At 38.0% G+C, this 19,515-nt stretch overlaps 1 protein-coding gene across 1 annotated transcript; it reads left to right on the plus strand.

Moving 5' to 3' along the window:
- Positions 1–9,470: 9,470 nt before the first annotated feature.
- LOC125668959 (uncharacterized) lies at positions 9,471–10,055 on the plus strand. The gene has a single exon (XM_048903399.2). The coding sequence runs from the start codon at positions 9,471–9,473 to the stop codon at positions 10,053–10,055; it is 585 nt and encodes a 194-aa protein (XP_048759356.2).
- The last annotated feature ends 9,460 nt before the right edge of the window (positions 10,056–19,515 follow it).

Below are 19,515 nucleotides of genomic sequence, written 5' to 3' on the forward strand. Positions count from 1 at the left end.
GAATTACATTGGTTTACTAACCAGGCCTTAACCTCTTTACCGATAGTTGCGGATCCTACGGCGGAGGTGCAATTTTTCAGAATCATTGGGCAGTAATTTCCTGGCCATCTTCATGGGGTAACAAGGTACGACGGGATATTACTTTTTTGGGGGGTAGATCCCATCTTATTAGCTATTTGGGTTTGGGCTGATCATTTTAAAGCAAAGAAATTGCTTATACACACCGACAACATAGCTTTGGTCCACATACTAAATTCTCAGTCTAGTAAGTCTCAGCGCGTCATGTCTCTCTTAAGGCCACTAATATTGTTATGTCTGAAGTACAACATCCAGATTAAATCCACTCATATATCGGGCTATAAAAATTCCATTGCAGACTCTATTTCTCGATTTCAGTGGGAAAAATTCAGGGCCCTCGCTCCACATGCAGTCAAGAATCCAGCCCTCATACCTCCGGCATTATTGACTCTTTTAGACCTCAAGTAGATTGTTTGCTTGACGCCGCCATAGCAAAAAACACAGCATCAACTTATCAAAAAGCCCTAAACTCTTTTCTGAACTTTCGTATCAAATATAAATTGCAGTTATGTTGGCCCCCACCAGTTGAACAGTTTATTAACTATATTCCTTTCTTGAGTGCCAACAAAGTATCGTTTTCAACCGCCAGGTGTTACCTAAGTGGCATTAGTTACAAAATTCAGTTAGAGGGCGGTATTGACCACGGGCACTGGAAGTTAATGTAAATATATAGCAATGTGCATGTATAAAAAAGGAAGGGTAGGACACTCTTTTTAAGGCAAATTCGGGTTTGGGTTATTGTGGGCGCTTCTCCAACGGCCTGATGCGATGAATCGTTCACATATACCTTACTTTCAATATGTGCACGGTTTCGTTCCGCTCCAATGCCATTCTTTTGAAGAAAAAGATGTTTTTACACCTCCAAGTGCCTAAGAATTTCGCTAGACTGTCTTACTTCCGGTTTAATTGCACTGAATCGAAAGGTAAGTTCTGATTGGTCAATAATAAAATAAATTTAATATTTTTAAGCGGCATATTTAAATACATATATAAACATGTGTAACGAGAAACAATTTATTTTGTCATGGTATGTATCAAACGTTTGGAAAGAGTTCTTGCATTTAAATATGGTTTAGCCTTTTCATAATCAAATGTACAAATAATGAAGAACATTGTAGTACAGTTAAACAGGCATGATGAAATACTGGCCTCAAAACCATAAACTGAGAATTTTCTTTAAAAGTCTAAATTTCAAATCCAGCAAACTTTTGAAATAATTTTCCTAAACAAATAAGATTTTAGGTATATGTTTGCGTTTGAATTTTTGATAAACCTGCATTTTTTAAAAAAAACATCTGAGCTAGATAAATCTTAAGATATAACTGATCAAAATATTGATTAAGTCTATTCTCAGTTTATGGTCTTGGGACCTGATGCTTGAATTTAAATCAGAATCAATACAATTCACGCTTCCACTGTCGTCAGGGGAGGTGCGGTTATCATCTCCGCACAGCCAATCAAAATCGCGGAAGAATTGTCCGCCATTACCTCCGTCAAAACTTATGATGACGGAGGTTTTGAGGTAGAGATGTTTTAGCCTGATTAACTTCGAGTTCTCATAAAATTGGTGGAATTTTTTGCGTCGGGGAAATGCAACAGTGATTCACGTTACCCAGAAAGGATACTAGAAGTGATGTTTATCCCATTTCCAAAGCCAAAATCACAAAAAGATTAATGTTTACGTTGGATAAAGGCTAATCCGAGATTCCTCTGACTCTTACCCCCGCTTTTATATTTGACATGTGCGGGGGAGAGTCAGAGCGGACTCCATATTGAAAAGTGGGAATTCAGCGACACCAGCTGGTGTCGCTGCTTTACCTACCTCTTACAACTTTATTTCGCGGATCTATCTTCCAAGACGTGAGAATTCAGTTAACGGAAGATAAATCTATAAATAGATCATGATTAATACGATGCTATCGCCGTTTAAACGGCCCTAACACCGACAAATGGAGCATCACTTGAATTAGGTCGCCGCCTCGCCATTTGATTTCTTTGCGCATGACGTCAGCACATGTAAACACAAAATTCCATCGTTTAAACGGCGATAGCATCGTATTAATCATGATGTATTTGTAGAATAATCTTCCGATAACTGAATCCTCGCGTCTTGGAAGATGGGTCCGCGAAATAAAGTTGTAAGAGGTAGGTAAAACAGCGACACCAGCTGGTGTCGCTGAATTCCCACTTTTCAATATGGAGTCCGCTCTGACTCTCCCCCCGCAGAAGTCACAAAATAAAAGCGGGGTTAAGAGTCAGAGGAATCTCGGATTAGATAAAGGCGTGCGGTAGGCCCCACAGTAAGAGCAGAATGGACCGGCACACAAAGTAAGTTAGTCTTAGCAGACACTTATGTATTAGTTAATAGTAATAGTTAAATCAGGGACTGATAATAATATATGCCCATGTCATGTGTATAAATGTACTAAGAGCTACAGGTGCTTGGGTTTAGGACCCCCACCCCCCCCCCCCCCTTCTCCCGATAACCTGCACGACTTGATTTAAATTATTTATTGTTGAAAATCTCACCAATGCATGTCAACAATGTCGTGCATACCCCAAAATAGCTCTTTTTTAAAATTACCCCCACTGGATATAACAATTCGTGTAGCTAGCTCATTCAAGGGGGGGGGGGGGTGTCATGAACCCAAGCACCTGTGCTAAGAGCTACACAATACTTTTTTTTTACTATAATATTATCTATTAAAAAGAATCCCATATCTAAACTATTTTCATATCTAGGGTCAATTCATTTAATGTTTACACCAATATATATGCAGTTTCTGGTCTGGTGTCTTAAATTTTCCCTGGCTCAGCCATACACATCATAGCATGACTGTAAGAGCGCCATATTCAAGGTTTTCGTTCCATGATTCCTACAATAGATCATACCAGGGAATAAAGTTCTAAAGTTTCAGTAATCAGACTGATTCAGTGGTCAAAGTTTTTAAATATCAATAGAATGTATGTCCATATATATTTTATAATACATGTAAATGGTTTTAAATTAGAATTTAGATTTCATAATAATTAGAGCAAACTGAAATAAGTAGTTAATAAATTGTTGGGTGTAATGTATGCATAGGAACTTTCATATAATAGGTCAGGTCACCTTTTAAAATTCCATGGCCCCTCTCAGCATCTATGTTTTACTTCCAAATGCTAAAAAAAATTGTTGTTTCTTTATAGATTCATTGGATATACTTGTAACAGCAGCACAAGTCAGAGAATGTACAAGACCAGTTAACAACAGCAGAAAATGCCTTTCGTCAACAGAGCATATTGAATCATCACCAGCAACTCCAGTTATCAATGGAAGCCCACGATTAACCCCACTGTAATGAATCGGGTTTGGTTTAATGAATTGAAATCGGGCACGGGAGTCTATTTGACCTGACTACCCTTGGGTTGGACGAGTCTAAGTCGCCCGGGCAGTATAAATACGACTGAAAGCTGTGGAAACAACACTCTTGCAATTGCAGTCGAAGGCGACAGATCGAAGCAAAGTAAGTAACACAATAAAATAAAGAGCTTTAGGGTTTGGTGAATAGCTGAATAAGCTATTCACATAAGGGGCTGAATAAGTCTCAAGATATAGGTTGCGTCCGTAGGTTAGCCACTGTAACTTTGTCACTCGGCAATAAAAACTGAATAAGTTTGTACCCCGGTGACAAAGTGAACTGGAAACACCTACGGGCAAGAGACCTCTTGGTCGCGGTGGACCAGGTGACCAAACCCAAGGGCTAGGTACACTGGTAAGCCAACTGGCAGGGTTAAGGGACACGGTGGTAGGTCGATAGACATAGGTGTACAAGTGGTCAGGGCCAAGTGAACAACGTTGGTTCCCACGTGTAGAGGACCAGAGGTACAGCTATCGACAAAGTGTCAGGACCAAGTGTCGGGGTCATTTGGGCTGTACCAGTGGTACAAGTTTTTATATGTCAATAGACTTCCGGAGGGTTAATTGATTTATAGAATCACCGTAAATATATTGATTTAGTAAATAGATCTAGCCTATAGCACATAAATTCATTGATTTTGGCCATTGATTCAAACTGTGAAGTAACAGTTTCTTTCTAAATCATTTGTTGGAATATAAAATCCAGAGATCCTGAGTGTAATCAGGTACGTGCCTGCAGAAAATATACCGCTCGGCTGGGGTGCACGTTACATAATTTTGGTGGCAGCGGTGGGATCTCTGGTATTTAGAGAAAAGTTATTATTAAAGAAAGAAAACTTTTTGTGTTTGTTTTGAATTATGGCTAATAGGGACGTAGATCGAGAAATCACTGTCCTTCAGGACGAAATAAAGGAATTAGAAAGTAGTATTAGACAAACAGAAAGTATGATTCATTCGACTCCGCGTCCCCAAGCACAAAGTTTGCCTGACTCAGGGATAGTTACAGGACAGAGACCAAGTACGTGGACTTCTGATTCCCCGGTGGCAAATTATTTAAGAGTTAATGAGCCACAAAGTAGTGTTCAATTTAGATTAGACCCGGAGAGACACAGACGAACCGGACCGCAAATTGGTGACATGCTTGGATTGAGTAATATCGGACCAAGTTCAGCCAATGGGCAATATATAACCGAAAGACGTCCAAGGCGTATTATTGATAATGAAAGAGGACATAGTGAGTCAAGGGGATATAAGAGCAGACGTGAAGTGAAACCTGCTACCTATGACAGATCTGGTCCCTGGATTGACTATTATACGCATTTTAGGACCGTATCTAAATTGAACGAGTGGACAGAAGATGAAAATGGGCTATTCCTTGCAGCTTCACTACGGGGTCAAGCACAGAGTGTTCTCGGTGATTTGCCTGGTGACAGTAATGATTATCGGTATTTAGTACAGGCACTTGAGGAACGTTTTGCCCCGCCGAATCAAACTGAATTATATAGAGTGCAATTACGAGATCGTAGAAAACGGGCGACAGAAACGATACCTGAGCTTGGACAATCTGTTAGAAGATTGACGAATTTAGCTTATCCTAGGGCTCCAACGGAGGTAAAAGAAACTCTGGCCATGGAACAGTTTCTTGATGCATTGCCAGATTCAGATATGCGAATAAGGATAAAACAGGCGCGTCCTCAGAATCTAAATGATGCCACTAGGCATGCAGTAGAACTTGAAGCATATTTGAAGGCAGAAAATAAACACAGTACCATGGGTCATCAACGCCAAGTCATTGAACAAGAGGGCCAGGGCCACAGCACTATAGACAAGGACCTTAGGAATTGGATGAAAAAAATGGAAAAGAATATTGGGACATTGAGTAAGGAAATTGAATTCTTAAGCAAAAGTTCTATTCCGAATTCCGAGAGAAGGTCAACGAAACACCATTCAAAAGACGAAGAAAATTAGAGGAAATCGAGTGCTATGCTTGTCATAAGAAGGGTCATTATCAGAAAAACTGCCCAGAAAATACCAAGAGCATCGGGGAAACTCATGGGTCAACAAAAAGAGAGAATTCATCAAATTTTCAAAAAGCTAAAAGTAACCAAATGACAGGTAGATTAGGATCCTGCACAGGTGAATCAGGAATGTTTGTGAATGTTGCGATAAATGACATTCAGACAAAGTTCTTGATAGACACAGGGGCAACAGTATCCATGCTGTCCAAACAACTTTACGACAAAATTAAAGATCACAGCTGCTATGAAATTAAAGAGACTAAGATGAAAGTGTTCACTGCAGATGGAACTCAAATGGAACTTCAAGGGAAATTAGACCTTCAGATAGAATTGGGTACAAAACGAATTGAACTTTCGGCTCTGATTTCCGACATCCAGCCAGATGGAATTCTGGGCTTAGATATCATTCGAAGTCATGAGATGATGATAAGTGCTAAACACCAAACTTTGACTTTTGACGATGTAGAAATTCCTATACTTTTTGAAGGAACACTTGGGTGTTTCAGGATAGTGGCACAGGAAACTTTTAGCAGTCCACCCCGAAGTGAACGGGTAGTGCCAGGGAAGTTGTGCACGCAAGAAGGAAGGGACGTTCCAAAGGAAGGAATTGTAGAACCGGGTATTACAACTAGAGATCAAAGTCGCCCATTGACGGCCCGAACACTTGTACATCCATACCAGTCCAGCATAGTTCCAGTGAGACTCCTAAATATCACCCCCGAGCCAAAGGTTGTTTACAAAAATACTGAAATTGGACAGTATCAAGAAACCAATGTGGTGGATTGCCCTATGAACCAAAGTACTAGTGTAGACTGGAAAGAGAGGCAAGATTTGCAGGATTTAGAAGAAGAGTCGGCAAAGAATCTAAACAAAGATCAGACAGAGTTAGTCAGAAAGTTTATTCAAAAATATCAATATGTGTTTGCCAAGAGTAACAAAGAGTTGGGGAAAACAACTCTTGTGAAGCATAAAATTGACACTGGGAATTCAAGACCCGTAAAACAGTCAGTTCGTAGAGCGCCTGCACATTTGTCTGAGGAGATTGATCGAAATATCACAGAGATGTTAGAACACAACATTATAGAACCATCTGTAAGTGCGTGGGCTTCGCCAATTATTTTGGTTAAGAAGAAAGACAACACGTATCGCTTTTGTGTGGACTACAGGCGTCTTAATGCATGTACAGTAAAAGATGCTTATCCCCTGCCAAAAATTGATGAATCTTTGGATCAACTGTCCGGGTATAGCTGGTTTTCAACCCTGGATATGTTTTCGGGATATTGGCAGGTGGAACTGGATCCAGAGGATAAACATAAAACAGCGTTTACTACCCGACGAGGATTGTTTCAATTTAAAGTGATGCCATTTGGACTCTGCTGTGCACCAGCAACGTTTGAGAGGTTGATGGAATCAGTTCTAGCAGGTTTAAATTGGGATATTTGTCTTGTGTACCTCGACGATATCATTATCATGGGAAAATCGTTCGAAGACATGTTGCATAATCTTACGAAAGTTTTTGATAGATTTCAGCATGCTGGATTGCGCCTGAAGGCCAAGAAGTGCCACTTGTTTCAAAGGACTGTAACATTTTTGGGACATGTAATCTCGGAAGAGGGTATTAGTACAGACCCAGAAAAGGTGAAAAGCATTAGAGATTGGCCAGTACCGAATAATGCCCACGAGGTACGCTCCTTCCTGGGACTTTGCGGTTATTATCGTAAATTTATAGAAAATTTCGCCAAGACTGCCAAGTGTCTACATCGACTTACAGAGAAGGGCCGAAACTTTGTATGGAATACTGAATGTCACGATGCGTTTCAAAAATTGAAAGAAAAGTTAACATCAGCACCCGTGTTAGGTCATCCTGATTTTGCTAAAGAATTTATATTAGACACCGATGCCAGCCAGGATGCTATAGGTGCTATTCTATCCCAAGTACAAGATGGCCATGAAAAAGTAATAGCGTATGCCAGCAGAACTATGTCAAAATGCGAACGGAATTATTGTGTGACCAGAAAAGAGTTGCTTGCAGTCGTTCACTTTGTGAAAATATTTAGACATTTTTTGGAGGGACGAAAATTTCGTGTAAGAACTGACCACAGTTCTTTGAAATGGCTATTACGATTTAAACATCCCGAGGGACAGTTGGCCAGATGGATAGAGATTCTCAACACATATGATATGCAGATAGAACACCGTCCCGGTATTCAACATAAAAATGCAGACGCTCTCAGCCGAATACCCTGTAGACAGTGCGGTTTTTCTTCAAACTGGGAGGACCAAGAACAGAGAGACGTGAATATGCTGACAAATGAACAATTACCTGATCTGTCATCTTTAAAGAAACTCCAGGAAAAGGATACAGACATAGCATTTGTAATTAAACACCTTAAAGATGGATCAAAACCGAAAGCAGACAATATGGCGGGGAAAAGTACTTTCCTAAGAAATCTTGTTGGTCAGTGGGACAGGTTGGTTCTCAGAGATGATATGGTTTTCAGGGAGTGGGACTCTGGTAGAGATGGTCCTATATATCAGGCATTAGTTCCACTAAGTGAGAGACGAAATGTCTTGTACTTTTGTCATGATTTTAAGGGTGCAGGTCACTTAGGGTATAAAAAGACTTTGGAAAAAGTCAAAAGTAAATACTTTTGGCCAGGTTGTCGAAAAGATGTTAGAGGGTACGTGATGGGCTGTAATCAGTGCTCGAAAAGGAAAAACCCAAACAAAAGTAAACGGGCACCCATGGGAATTGTCGAAACAGGAGTACCCATGGAACGCATTGCTACTGACATCTTAGGGGAGCTACCTAGAACAAATGCAGGTAATCGTTACATCTTGGTGGTAAGCGACTATTTTACGAAATGGACCGAAAGTTTTGCCATGCCGAATATGGAAGCCCAAACAGTTGCAAAAATATTAGTAGAGGAAGTAATTGCAAGATTTGGGGTACCCAACCAAATTCATTCGGATCAGGGACGGCAGTATGAGAGCCAGCTGTTTCAGGAGCTTTGTCAGTTATTGCGGATCCAGAAGACCCGAACCACTCCATATCATCCTCAAAGTGATGGTATGGTAGAAAGGTTCAATAAAACACTAGCCACAATGCTAAGTACTTATGTGAACGAGTTTCATAGTGACTGGGACGAATACCTTCCTTATGTGATGCAAGCTTATCGTTCTGCAGTTCATGAAACTACTGGGTACACCAAACTTCCTGATGTTAGGCAGAGAAGTTTCAACGCCTCTTGATTTGATGTATGAATTACCGTATCAGGCAAAAGTTGTACCTAGGAATGAGTGGGTTTGGATTTTGCAAGAGAAAATGGAAGAGGCGCATAAGATTGTTAGAAACAGTGTCAAACAAGCCATGGGTCGACAAAAGATATATCACGATAGAAAACTTGCTTTTGAGAAATTCAAAGCAGGTGATCAAGTTTTTGTGTATTTCCCTGTGCGAAAACCTGGTAGATCATCTAAGCTGACTTCATTTTGGCATGGGCCATTTCAAATACTAAACAAATGCTCTGATTTGACCTACCGTGTCAACTGTGGGTCAAGGGGTAAAGAGCAGGTGGTTCATGTGGATAGATTAAGGAAGAAACATCCTCAGATCTTATCTGGAGAAGTGTCCAATGACCTTCTAGATAATGATAAGATTGTGGAAGATTTACTTCCAGAGGTACAAGTAGAAAGGGGCATTCAGGATGAAGGGTTAGAGCTAGAGCATAGAGAAAACGAAAACATGGCCGCAAAAAGATCAAGACGTCCACCGAAATGGATGTCAGATTACACGATATAATTACTGTCCTCTTGTTGTTTTGTTTTGGTATCCAATATAACTTTGTAAATCAAAATTTAAAACTACAATTATATTTTGTGTGATTTTTGTAGATATGCCAAAAACCAAGACTACAGTGAGGAAAGGTCGAAAGTGTCCATTGTGTCCTTTGAGGTTTTATACGGATGAAGAAATGGCCAAACACATAACAAGTTGCAGCAAGGCATTGATTTACTGTGACCACTGTGACTTCAGTTCCCTGACATCGAGAAATATCAAGAGACACATGAAAAGGAAACATGATCTCGTTGATGATAGAGAACAGATGGACGGTGGTATTGACAGTGAAGACCTAGGCAATGTAGATTCAGATGAAGAATCTTGGTTAGGTCAGGATCCTGGGAGCTTGGTGGAGGTACTTCCTGTAGTGGCAGATGAACACGAGAAGGAAGATGTTGACCATGAACCAGGACCGTCCATCAAACGATCACTTAGAGAAGAGGCTGGTAAAATAGTAGAGATTGGCAGGGTGGTGAGGAAGCCTACTCGACCAATGCCGATACACACGCCCCACAGGGAATTGGTGACAGCAACAGTGCCAGATAAGAGCATATCCGATGACCTCTTGCCGGACATGGGTGATAGTAAGCTGGAGAAATACAAGGACGCTCAGTGCCAGACAGATCCTCTGTATTATACTGAAAGCACAGTGATTACCACCAGATGGGTAGAGGATGGCAAGACAATGAAGAAGGTGGAGAAGAAAAAGTTAATTTGATTATTATGAGAACAATGTTAAATGATCAACGATTACTTAGATAAAGTAGTCTAGTTTCTGTGCATCATGTTTAAATGATTCGCTTTGTTATTTACATGATACCCTTTACTTGTAAGTAGAAGATAAAAGAAAAAGGAAAAAAAAATGTTTATTTTTGTTGGTCACATTTCATACGGGACGTATGAACCTGGAAAGGTGGGTAGTGTAATGAATCGGGTTTGGTTTAATGAATTGAAATCGGGCACGGGAGTCTATTTGACCTGACTACCCTTGGGTTGGACGAGTCTAAGTCGCCCGGGCAGTATAAATACGACTGAAAGCTGTGGAAACAACACTCTTGCAATTGCAGTCGAAGGCGACAGATCGAAGCAAAGTAAGTAACACAATAAAATAAAGAGCTTTAGGGTTTGGTGAATAGCTGAATAAGCTATTCACATAAGGGGCTGAATAAGTCTCAAGATATAGGTTGCGTCCGTAGGTTAGCCACTGTAACTTTGTCACTCGGCAATAAAAACTGAATAAGTTTGTACCCCGGTGACAAAGTGAACTGGAAACACCTACGGGCAAGAGACCTCTTGGTCGTGGTGGACCAGGTGACCAAACCCAAGGGCTAGGTACACTGGTAAGCCAACTGGCAGGGTTAAGGGACACGGTGGTAGGTCGATAGACATAGGTGTACAAGTGGTCAGGGCCAAGTGAACAACGTTGGTTCCCACGTGTAGAGGACCAGAGGTACAGCTATCGACAAAGTGTCAGGACCAAGTGTCGGGGTCATTTGGGCTGTACCAGTGGTACAAGTTTTTATATGTCAATAGACTTCCGGAGGGTTAATTGATTTATAGAATCACCGTAAATATATTGATTTAGTAAATAGATCTAGCCTATAGCACATAAATTCATTGATTTTGGCCATTGATTCAAACTGTGAAGTAACAGTTTCTTTCTAAATCATTTGTTGGAATATAAAATCCAGAGATCCTGAGTGTAATCAGGTACGTGCCTGCAGAAAATATACCGCTCGGCTGGGGTGCACGTTACACCCACCAACAGGCCACCCCTTTTGACATTAACAGTACTCTACAGCAAGAGAAAAAAAAAACCAGGGTTGTTTTTATATTATATCAATTTGAGACATGCCACATTTTGTACTTTGTTAAGAGTTTTATATATATATATAAACATCTGAGCAAATTCCCCAGTGTGTAAAAAATATGACAAAACAATCTCAGTTGTTAGTAACACTGATGAGGCTGCGACATAATTTTGAAATCAAGGACTTGGCATCAAGATTTTGTATTTCAACACAGTGTATCAGTGATATATTTTGTGCCTGAATTGACCTTATGTTGTGTTAAGTTGTGTTTCAATATAGTCCTATAGGAATGATATTAACAACATGACAACTGAATAAAAGCTCATTTCCCAACAACCATCGCTATCATTGATTGTGCAGAAAGGAAATCACAGAAACCATCTTCTTTAAAACTGCAATTACAAATTATACATTCTGACTACAAATCAGCTACAACCTTAAGGGGGCTTGTGGATTGTGATCCTTTAGGGGACACAATGGAAACTAGCTGTATGTTGTATGCTAATTTGTGTTATCCTGGATAAATAAAGGCTATTATTATTATCATATTTGTTAGTGAATTATTTACTGGATCTATGTCAGATGTTGCTATTACAGAGAATAGTGGATTTTACAAACTCCTTTGTTAACTGATGGTGCAGGGTTGGAAAAAAAGTGGTCAATATGAGTATTGACCGGGCCAGTGGTCAATACTGGTTAAAACCGGTCAATAGTGGTTAATACTGGTCGATTGAAAATTATTTGGTCATTATAGTCTGTGTTATTTATTTTAAATGTTTAAGTGACCATTATGGTAAATATATATTCATAACATGCACTATCAGTTTATAATATACTTATAAGTCATAATATTAAATAAATAATGTACACAATGACTGTTGAATTGGGGATGGTGTAAAAGTTTCTGTTCAAATTCCTTAGTTTAAAAAGAAATACCTATCAGTATTGTTTCATTAATCTTCATTTTAACTGTTGAATAAACATTTGAGGGGGTGGGTTGGTGATGTTTTCATAACAATAACAGGCACACTGGTCATCTCTGGTCCCAGCCTATGCTTATTAACACCTGTCAACTCTGCTTCCTGTGCTCAGGTAATGTCCAGCTACCTTTTACTCTTAATCTGCCCAGGTACATGTATTAAGAGGTCTATCTCCAATTGTCAAGCTATGCTATAGAACTGTGACCCTCTGGTAGGTACTGAAGATATTTCGGTCAGTTTCAACAAACCAAATATATTAAACTTATGAAATTACATTTGATTATCTAATGAAAAATATTAATCCATATAATGAAAAGACTTAATTTATCTTTGCAAGAAATGTACAAAAATAGGTAAATAAGTAAATCATAAATAATAGTAAAATAAAAGATGCAAAAGCAAGCAAGCAGATGAAACATTTTATTGAACCGGTCAACGCAGCATATATGATATAGTTATTCAGTTTCAACCTAACAACAAACATCGTCAATTCCGTAACAAAACAATTATTCAAAACTCGGAAAACGTTTCGTAATTAACCCAGCTGTGCACGAACAGTAAGCATCGATGACAGCCGATCCTGCAATTCGATGGTTAGACGATGTGGTGTTTCTTTACTTCAAATGCAGCGAAAGCATCTAGCGCTAACAAATAAGTTATATTATAATTACTGTTTCTTCCGCGTTTTTACTCACTGAAATTATGTGAACATAACCTTCTCTGAATTATGTCAGACCCTTTGACGGACTTTTCTGTGAAAATTCACGAGTAAACGAGGCGATTGAAAAGGTATCCTGTATAAGATCTAAATCGTCCGCCATGTTGTTTACACAAGTTGACGGAGTCTGAAAACATGTGACGTTCGTTGTCATCGGTGGACGGGGCGTGGAAGCGTGAATTCAAATTGCACAAATGCATAATCTATGAACACACGGAATTCAATCGGTACTTTTGAGTCTCAAATTTCATCATGTTTAATAATCAATTACAGACTTACATTTACATTATACATTCGCACAAAGCAGGTATTAATTAAAGTAATTCCACCCTCCTGTAATGTCATCAGATTTTGCTAAATGAAGGATATAATTAGATTTATGCATGATAGGAACATAACTTTGTTGGCGTCTTTTCCTTTAGTTATTGTAAAAAATCTTGTTCAAAATAAAATATTTCAAAAGTCAAGTTATAGATGAATAATTAATGATACGTTTCAAAATATTGAATCCAAGGGCAATAACTTGGTTTCTATTGAATTCTTTATCAAGTCTATTATGCGATGATTTCCTTTATTTTTTGTATATTTTTGTGAAGATACAGTTTCATGCAATTGTTATGAATGCTACTATATCATCATAACCAGTTTGTATGGAATTTTGATAATTCTGTTTAAGAAAAATTGCAATTTTCTGACGGTGATATATGATTCTGTTTATGTACGTTTCATGATATTTTAAAAAGTGTGATGACCTATGTATTTTATTTGATAATTTGTTAGTTTTAACTCTAATAAATGGAAATGAATACACATTTTAAACTTGTATCAGATAAAACTGCGAGTATGGAGTTACCTTAAGTACATGTATAATATTTGATTGTAATAATAAAAGTCTGAATTAAGTGACACATGTTATCTAATCCATAAATATACATATGTAGAGAAAATAATTCTCAGGATAATTATTACTTCATCATTTTCATGATGGTATTAGAGACTAGTGGTTAAGTACATGAGCCATGTTTGTTTTTATACTTCAAATATTTTAAATTAAATCATTATTTCAGAACCAATTAGAATGACATAATGAACTCCTCTTCAATGACTTTGATCCCATCAATTTGAAAACTTTAAGACAATTGCCTTGTTTTACAGTACACAAACATGAGACAAATGTGCTTGAGTTCAGGCAGTTTAAGTATTTTTACAAATAATGCAATACCAATCAGAATTAAACTCCTCTTCATCCCCATCAACCTGTAAACAAATAAAGTGATATCATGTATCACATGTGTCACAACAAACACACTCATCGACACATTGCTTGTCACATATTCCACACATGTAAACATCACACAACTCCTGGTCTGCAGTTTTTTGTTTCTTCTTCCCTTTTGCTACTTGTTTTCTCTTTCTTTTCATGTCTCTCTTACAGGTTGGATTAGATTTTTGGATGCTGCCTTCTATTGATTTAAATTCATAAAATTTATCTGATGATAATGAACAATTAATATGTATTTGTTTTAAATCACATATCAAACTCTGGTACTTCTTTTAAAGAAGAATTTTTTTATTAATATTTTAGCAGTAATTTGACAATATTTTTGTTTTAATAGTTTCATTCTATGAACTGGTGTATATCAGTTTCAGTGTATTGAAATTAGTATTGATTTACACTTACAGTGAGATTTCAGTGAAAATTAACTTGTGTACTAGAATATGATAGTGCAATTAGTTAACATAATTAAACAAATCAAATTGCTGCCCATCAATCTGTGGGTCTCTATATTTTAAGAGAATAAAATTATTAGATAATGCAATACAGAATTTGAATTACCTCCCCTTGATGGGCCTGGACTGACATCTTCAAGTGATGTTGATTGACTCTGTGCAGAGGATGTTTCTTTAAATGTGACTTTCTCTACTGTTTCATTAGTTAGAATTGCAGAATTAGGCATTTTATCTTGGTCTTGGATTGATTTTTTTAAAGATGCACATAACTCATTTTTTTTCATCCTGTTTGAAATACTCAGATTATATGCTTTACATAGCTGCATCAGATTTGATTTGCTAAACAATTCTAAGAAACTGTCATTATCTAGCAACTCGCTCTGGAGACGCAAATGAGATTTTAACTTGCAATCGCTTCTATCAACAATGATAAAATTGAAGTCCAGCTTCTGTTTGTTTGCTTTGTCTGTTCGCATACGGATCTGTTTTCTGTGAGCCTCTTCTTTTTGTACTCTTAGCTCTCTTTTGTATTCCTGGCGGAACTGTGCTGAGGACATTTTGATGTACTTTGTAAGGACTTCAAGGTAGATGTTTTCAAGGCTTTCTTTGTAGTCATTAACTTTCATTTCAACCTCATCATGAAAGAGAGTCAACCAAGCATTTGTTAAGTCCTTACTTTCCTGTAAACTAGAGTAGATGTAACTGTAAAAGTTCTGTCCATACAAGTTCAAATTTTCAAATGTTTCCAGCTGTTGGATTTGTTGGGTCTAAATCTAGGAAAAATTGAAATCCATCATCCGTAATGCAAGTCAGATTCGAAAGAGCGGTTTGCTTTCTCTGAATTTCAGATAATGATTCTTGATCTTTAGAACTTTTAGCTAAGTAACTCTCATCACCTGCAAGCTGATCAAGGAATCTTATTTCTCTGTCTGTTTTGTTCACCTGCAAATTTACAGATTTTTTGTATAAATTGCTTGTGATAAAGGATTTCTTTCTGCGTCTGATTGTGGCAACGCACCATCCACCTATGTATCTTGTTTTTGCTCTGCTTCCTTTTGACTGTTGAACCTTCTTAACTTTAACCTTTGCTGTTTCTCTTGCTGTAATATATACTGGTTCAGAGGCCTTTTGGACAACAATGGATCGCAGCTTTTGTAATATGCCAAAACATACACGATAATGTGCTTTTGATGGTATCGCACAGTGAAATAATTTTTTCACTTCATTTTGGTAAGAATTGTGGCCACTGAATAATGTCACTTTCTTAAAAAATGCTGTAGTGTGTTTGTTTTCAATTTTTCCATCCTTTGGAATAGTATCTTTGAAATAGGACTGTAATTTGTCATAAATGTTACTGCAAAAATGTTTTAGTTCTGCATTACGACTCCGTAGATCTGATAAACAGGTGTTTACATTCCTTTGTTCATCTGTAATGGGCTCTGTGTATTGAATTCCATCCATGATACAATCCATGTTGACACCATCTGGTATGGGATTTTGGCAAACATGAGCCTCTAATTCTCTCTCCTCCAAACCCTGCCATTCTTCATTCCAGTTGCTGAAGAGATTGTCCATTGGATTAACATCTTCTACTTCTTTTCTCAAAGTTTGATCCTCATCATCCTCGGATTCCTCATCTTCAGTATTTGTGTCTGCTGAAAAAGGTTCTATAGTCACTTTTTCCAGGAGTGGTGACATTTTGCAGCATAAAAGGTAAGGAAGAATGGGCAAGAATGGGTTGGAATAAAACTTGTAAACATCTTCTTTATGCTGTTTGACTAAATGTTTGGAGTAGTTTAGAATCCGAAGTCTTTTAATGCTTCTGCACCTCCCCACTGCTACCCCTATCTGGCCTGGATTAGTCATATATCGACAGTCAATTTCAACGCGATCCAAAGTTAGTCCCTGTGCCTTATGAATAGTCATTGCAAATGATAGCTTTAGGGGAATTTGCCTGCGACATGCAATGTCTCTTCCCCTCTCCTTATCATAAATGGTAAAATTGTACGGGTAAATCTTTGCATTTTTCTTTGTTTGAGGAAAGAAAACTTCCACATAATTCTCACCAAAACCCTTCACTTCTCCGCACTGACCATTCACTAGTGATGTAGATAAATTTACAAGCAGCATCACAGGAGCATTTATTTTTAAATGAAGTTTCTGTGCAATGCTTGAAAACTGTGTTAGTTTGTTGGAATCTCCTGAGTCTGTTGCCTTAAAAATCTTTATTTCACCTGTAAAACAACACAAAAGTAAAATAATGTTACCATATACCAATTTAAATTTTATAAGACTTATATATCCTTAGCTCATATTTAAAGATTTTTCCTATATATTCGCATGTAAAACTTTGATCTCTATTGTGATCCCAACCTACTCCCGGGGGCCATAAATTTTTTTTTTCAAAATTGAATCTGGACTAGGTCAGGAAGCTTTCATGTGAATGTAAACTTTTCTGGTCCAGTGATTTTTCATTAGAAGATTTATAATGATTTTCCCTATATATTTGTATGTAAAAATTGATCTCATATTGTCGCCCCATCTTACCCCCGGGGGCCATGATTTTTACAAACTTGAATCTGCACTATGTCAGGAAGCTTTCATGTAAATTTCCGCTTTTCTGACCGAATGGTTCTTGAGAAGAAGATTTTTAAATGACCCCACCCTATTTTTGCATTTTTGGGATTATCTCCCCTTTGAAAGGGACTTGGCCCTTCATTTGAACAAACTCGAAAACCCTTCACCCAAGGATGCTGTTGGCAAAGTTTAGTTGAAATTGGCCCAGTGGTTCTGGAGAAGAAATCAAAAATGTAAAACGTTTACTGACAGACGACGGACAACAGGCGATCAGAAAAGCTCACTTGAGCTTTCAGCTCAGGTGAGCTAAAAAGTATACTGGTATATGTTTTATCAAGTTTTTCAGCCCACAATGTTGAAGATGAGAAAAATTAACTTGAATCTATGCATAGCTCAATGTTTATAAATGATGAAAAGTCTATCTGGAAAAGAGATTTTAGGGAGGTGGGGCTATGTCTCCCTTGCATTTTCAGTTTTACTGTAATAAACAAGATGTACTGTGAGCAATGCTCACTAAGAATACCCCCCGCTTACCTCAATCTCCCAAAGGGTGTTGTTAATAGGTATAAATTACCTCTTTCCTGAGTGTAAAAATATGGTATGCATTTGTAGAATAAAATGGAAGATATAGTCCGAACACAAATCCATGGCATAAACCTATAATTTTGACCTTGCGATCAAAGGTCAAGGTCATAAAGATGTCATGAATGTACATGACACATCGTCTCATGGTGATACACTCATGTGTCAAATATGGTATGCCTATGTCAAAGAACAAAGAAGTTATTGCCTGGACACGAATCCATTGTAAAAAAAACTTTAATTTTGACCTTGAGGTCAAGGATCAAGGTCATATAGAGGTCATGAAGGTACATGACACATCGTCTCATGGTGATACACTCATGTGTCAAATACATGTATGGTATGCCTATGTCAAAGAACAAAGAAGTTATGGCCCTGACACGAATCCATTGTAAAAACCTTTACTTTTGACCTTGAGGTTAAGGTCATGTGGAGGTCATGAAGGTACATGACACATCGTCTCATGGTGATACACTCATGTGTCAAATATGGTATGCCTATGTCAAAGAACAAAGAAGTTATGGCCCGGACACGAATCCATTATGAAACCTTTAATTTTGACCTTGAGGTCAAGGTCATATGGAGGTCATGAAGGTACATGACACATCGTCTCATGGTGATACACTCATGTGTCAAATATGGTATGCCTATGTCAAAGAACAAAGAAGTTATGGCCCGGACACGAATCCATTATAAAACCTTTAATTTTGACCTTGAGGTCAAGGTCATATGGAGGTCATGAAGGTACATGACACATCGTCTCATGGTGATACATTCATGTGTCAAATATGGTATGCCTATGTCAAAGAACAAAGAAGTTATGGCCCGGACACGAATCCATTCCATTGTAAAAAACCATTAATTTTGACCTTGAGATCAAGGTCATATGGAGGTCATGAAGGTACATGACACATCGTCTAATGGTGATACACTCATGTGTCAAATATGGTATGCCTATGTCAAAGAACAAAGAAGTTCTGGCCCGGACACGAATCCATTGTAAAAAACCTTTAATTTTGACCTTGAGGTCAAGGGTCAAGGTCATATAGAGGTCATGAAGGTACTTGACACATCGTCTCATGGTGATCTACCTGTGTGCCAAATATGGTATGCCTAAGTCAAAGAACAAAGAAGTTATGGCCCGGACACGAATCTGCACAGACAGACAGACGGACAGACAGACAGAGTGATTCCTATATACCCCCCAGAACTTCGTTCGGGGGGTATAATTAACGTTGTTAAAATAAATAAATAACAATGTCTTTTTGGACACTTACTGGTTTGATAGGAAGAGTTGTATTTATGGAACCTGTCCACGACATATAATTGTGTGGAATCCCCCCCCCCCTACCCCAAGCCCCTTCCCCACCCCCACCCTTCAGTGTAAACGAAATATAAAAAATTTATTTTAAAAGTGTTTAATTTAGGAGAGCATTTTCTTTCTGGTTAAAAATAATTTCTGAATCCACCGGTGATAATCATTTCATATACATGTATAACAATCCAATTCAAATTCAAATTAATATTCTGTTTCAGGATTTTGGAAAACATAGAAGAAGATACCATTGGGAAAATATTTTCTGATGATATATCCAAGAAATCCGGGATTCCGAAGTATGACACGCTTGTTGGTAAACTGTTGTTGAAGGTTTTTAAACACATAAAAATATCTAAAGTCTACAGGAATGGCCATAGAGTTACCTGCTATTCAGGTGTATTCTGGAATTGCAGACCTTCATATGAAACTATCTTGTGGCAAGATGTAACAGACTTACTACC

Source organism: Ostrea edulis, chromosome 4 (assembly GCF_947568905.1).
Source record: "Ostrea edulis chromosome 4, xbOstEdul1.1, whole genome shotgun sequence".
NCBI classification, from domain to species: Eukaryota; Metazoa; Mollusca; class Bivalvia; order Ostreida; family Ostreidae; genus Ostrea; species Ostrea edulis.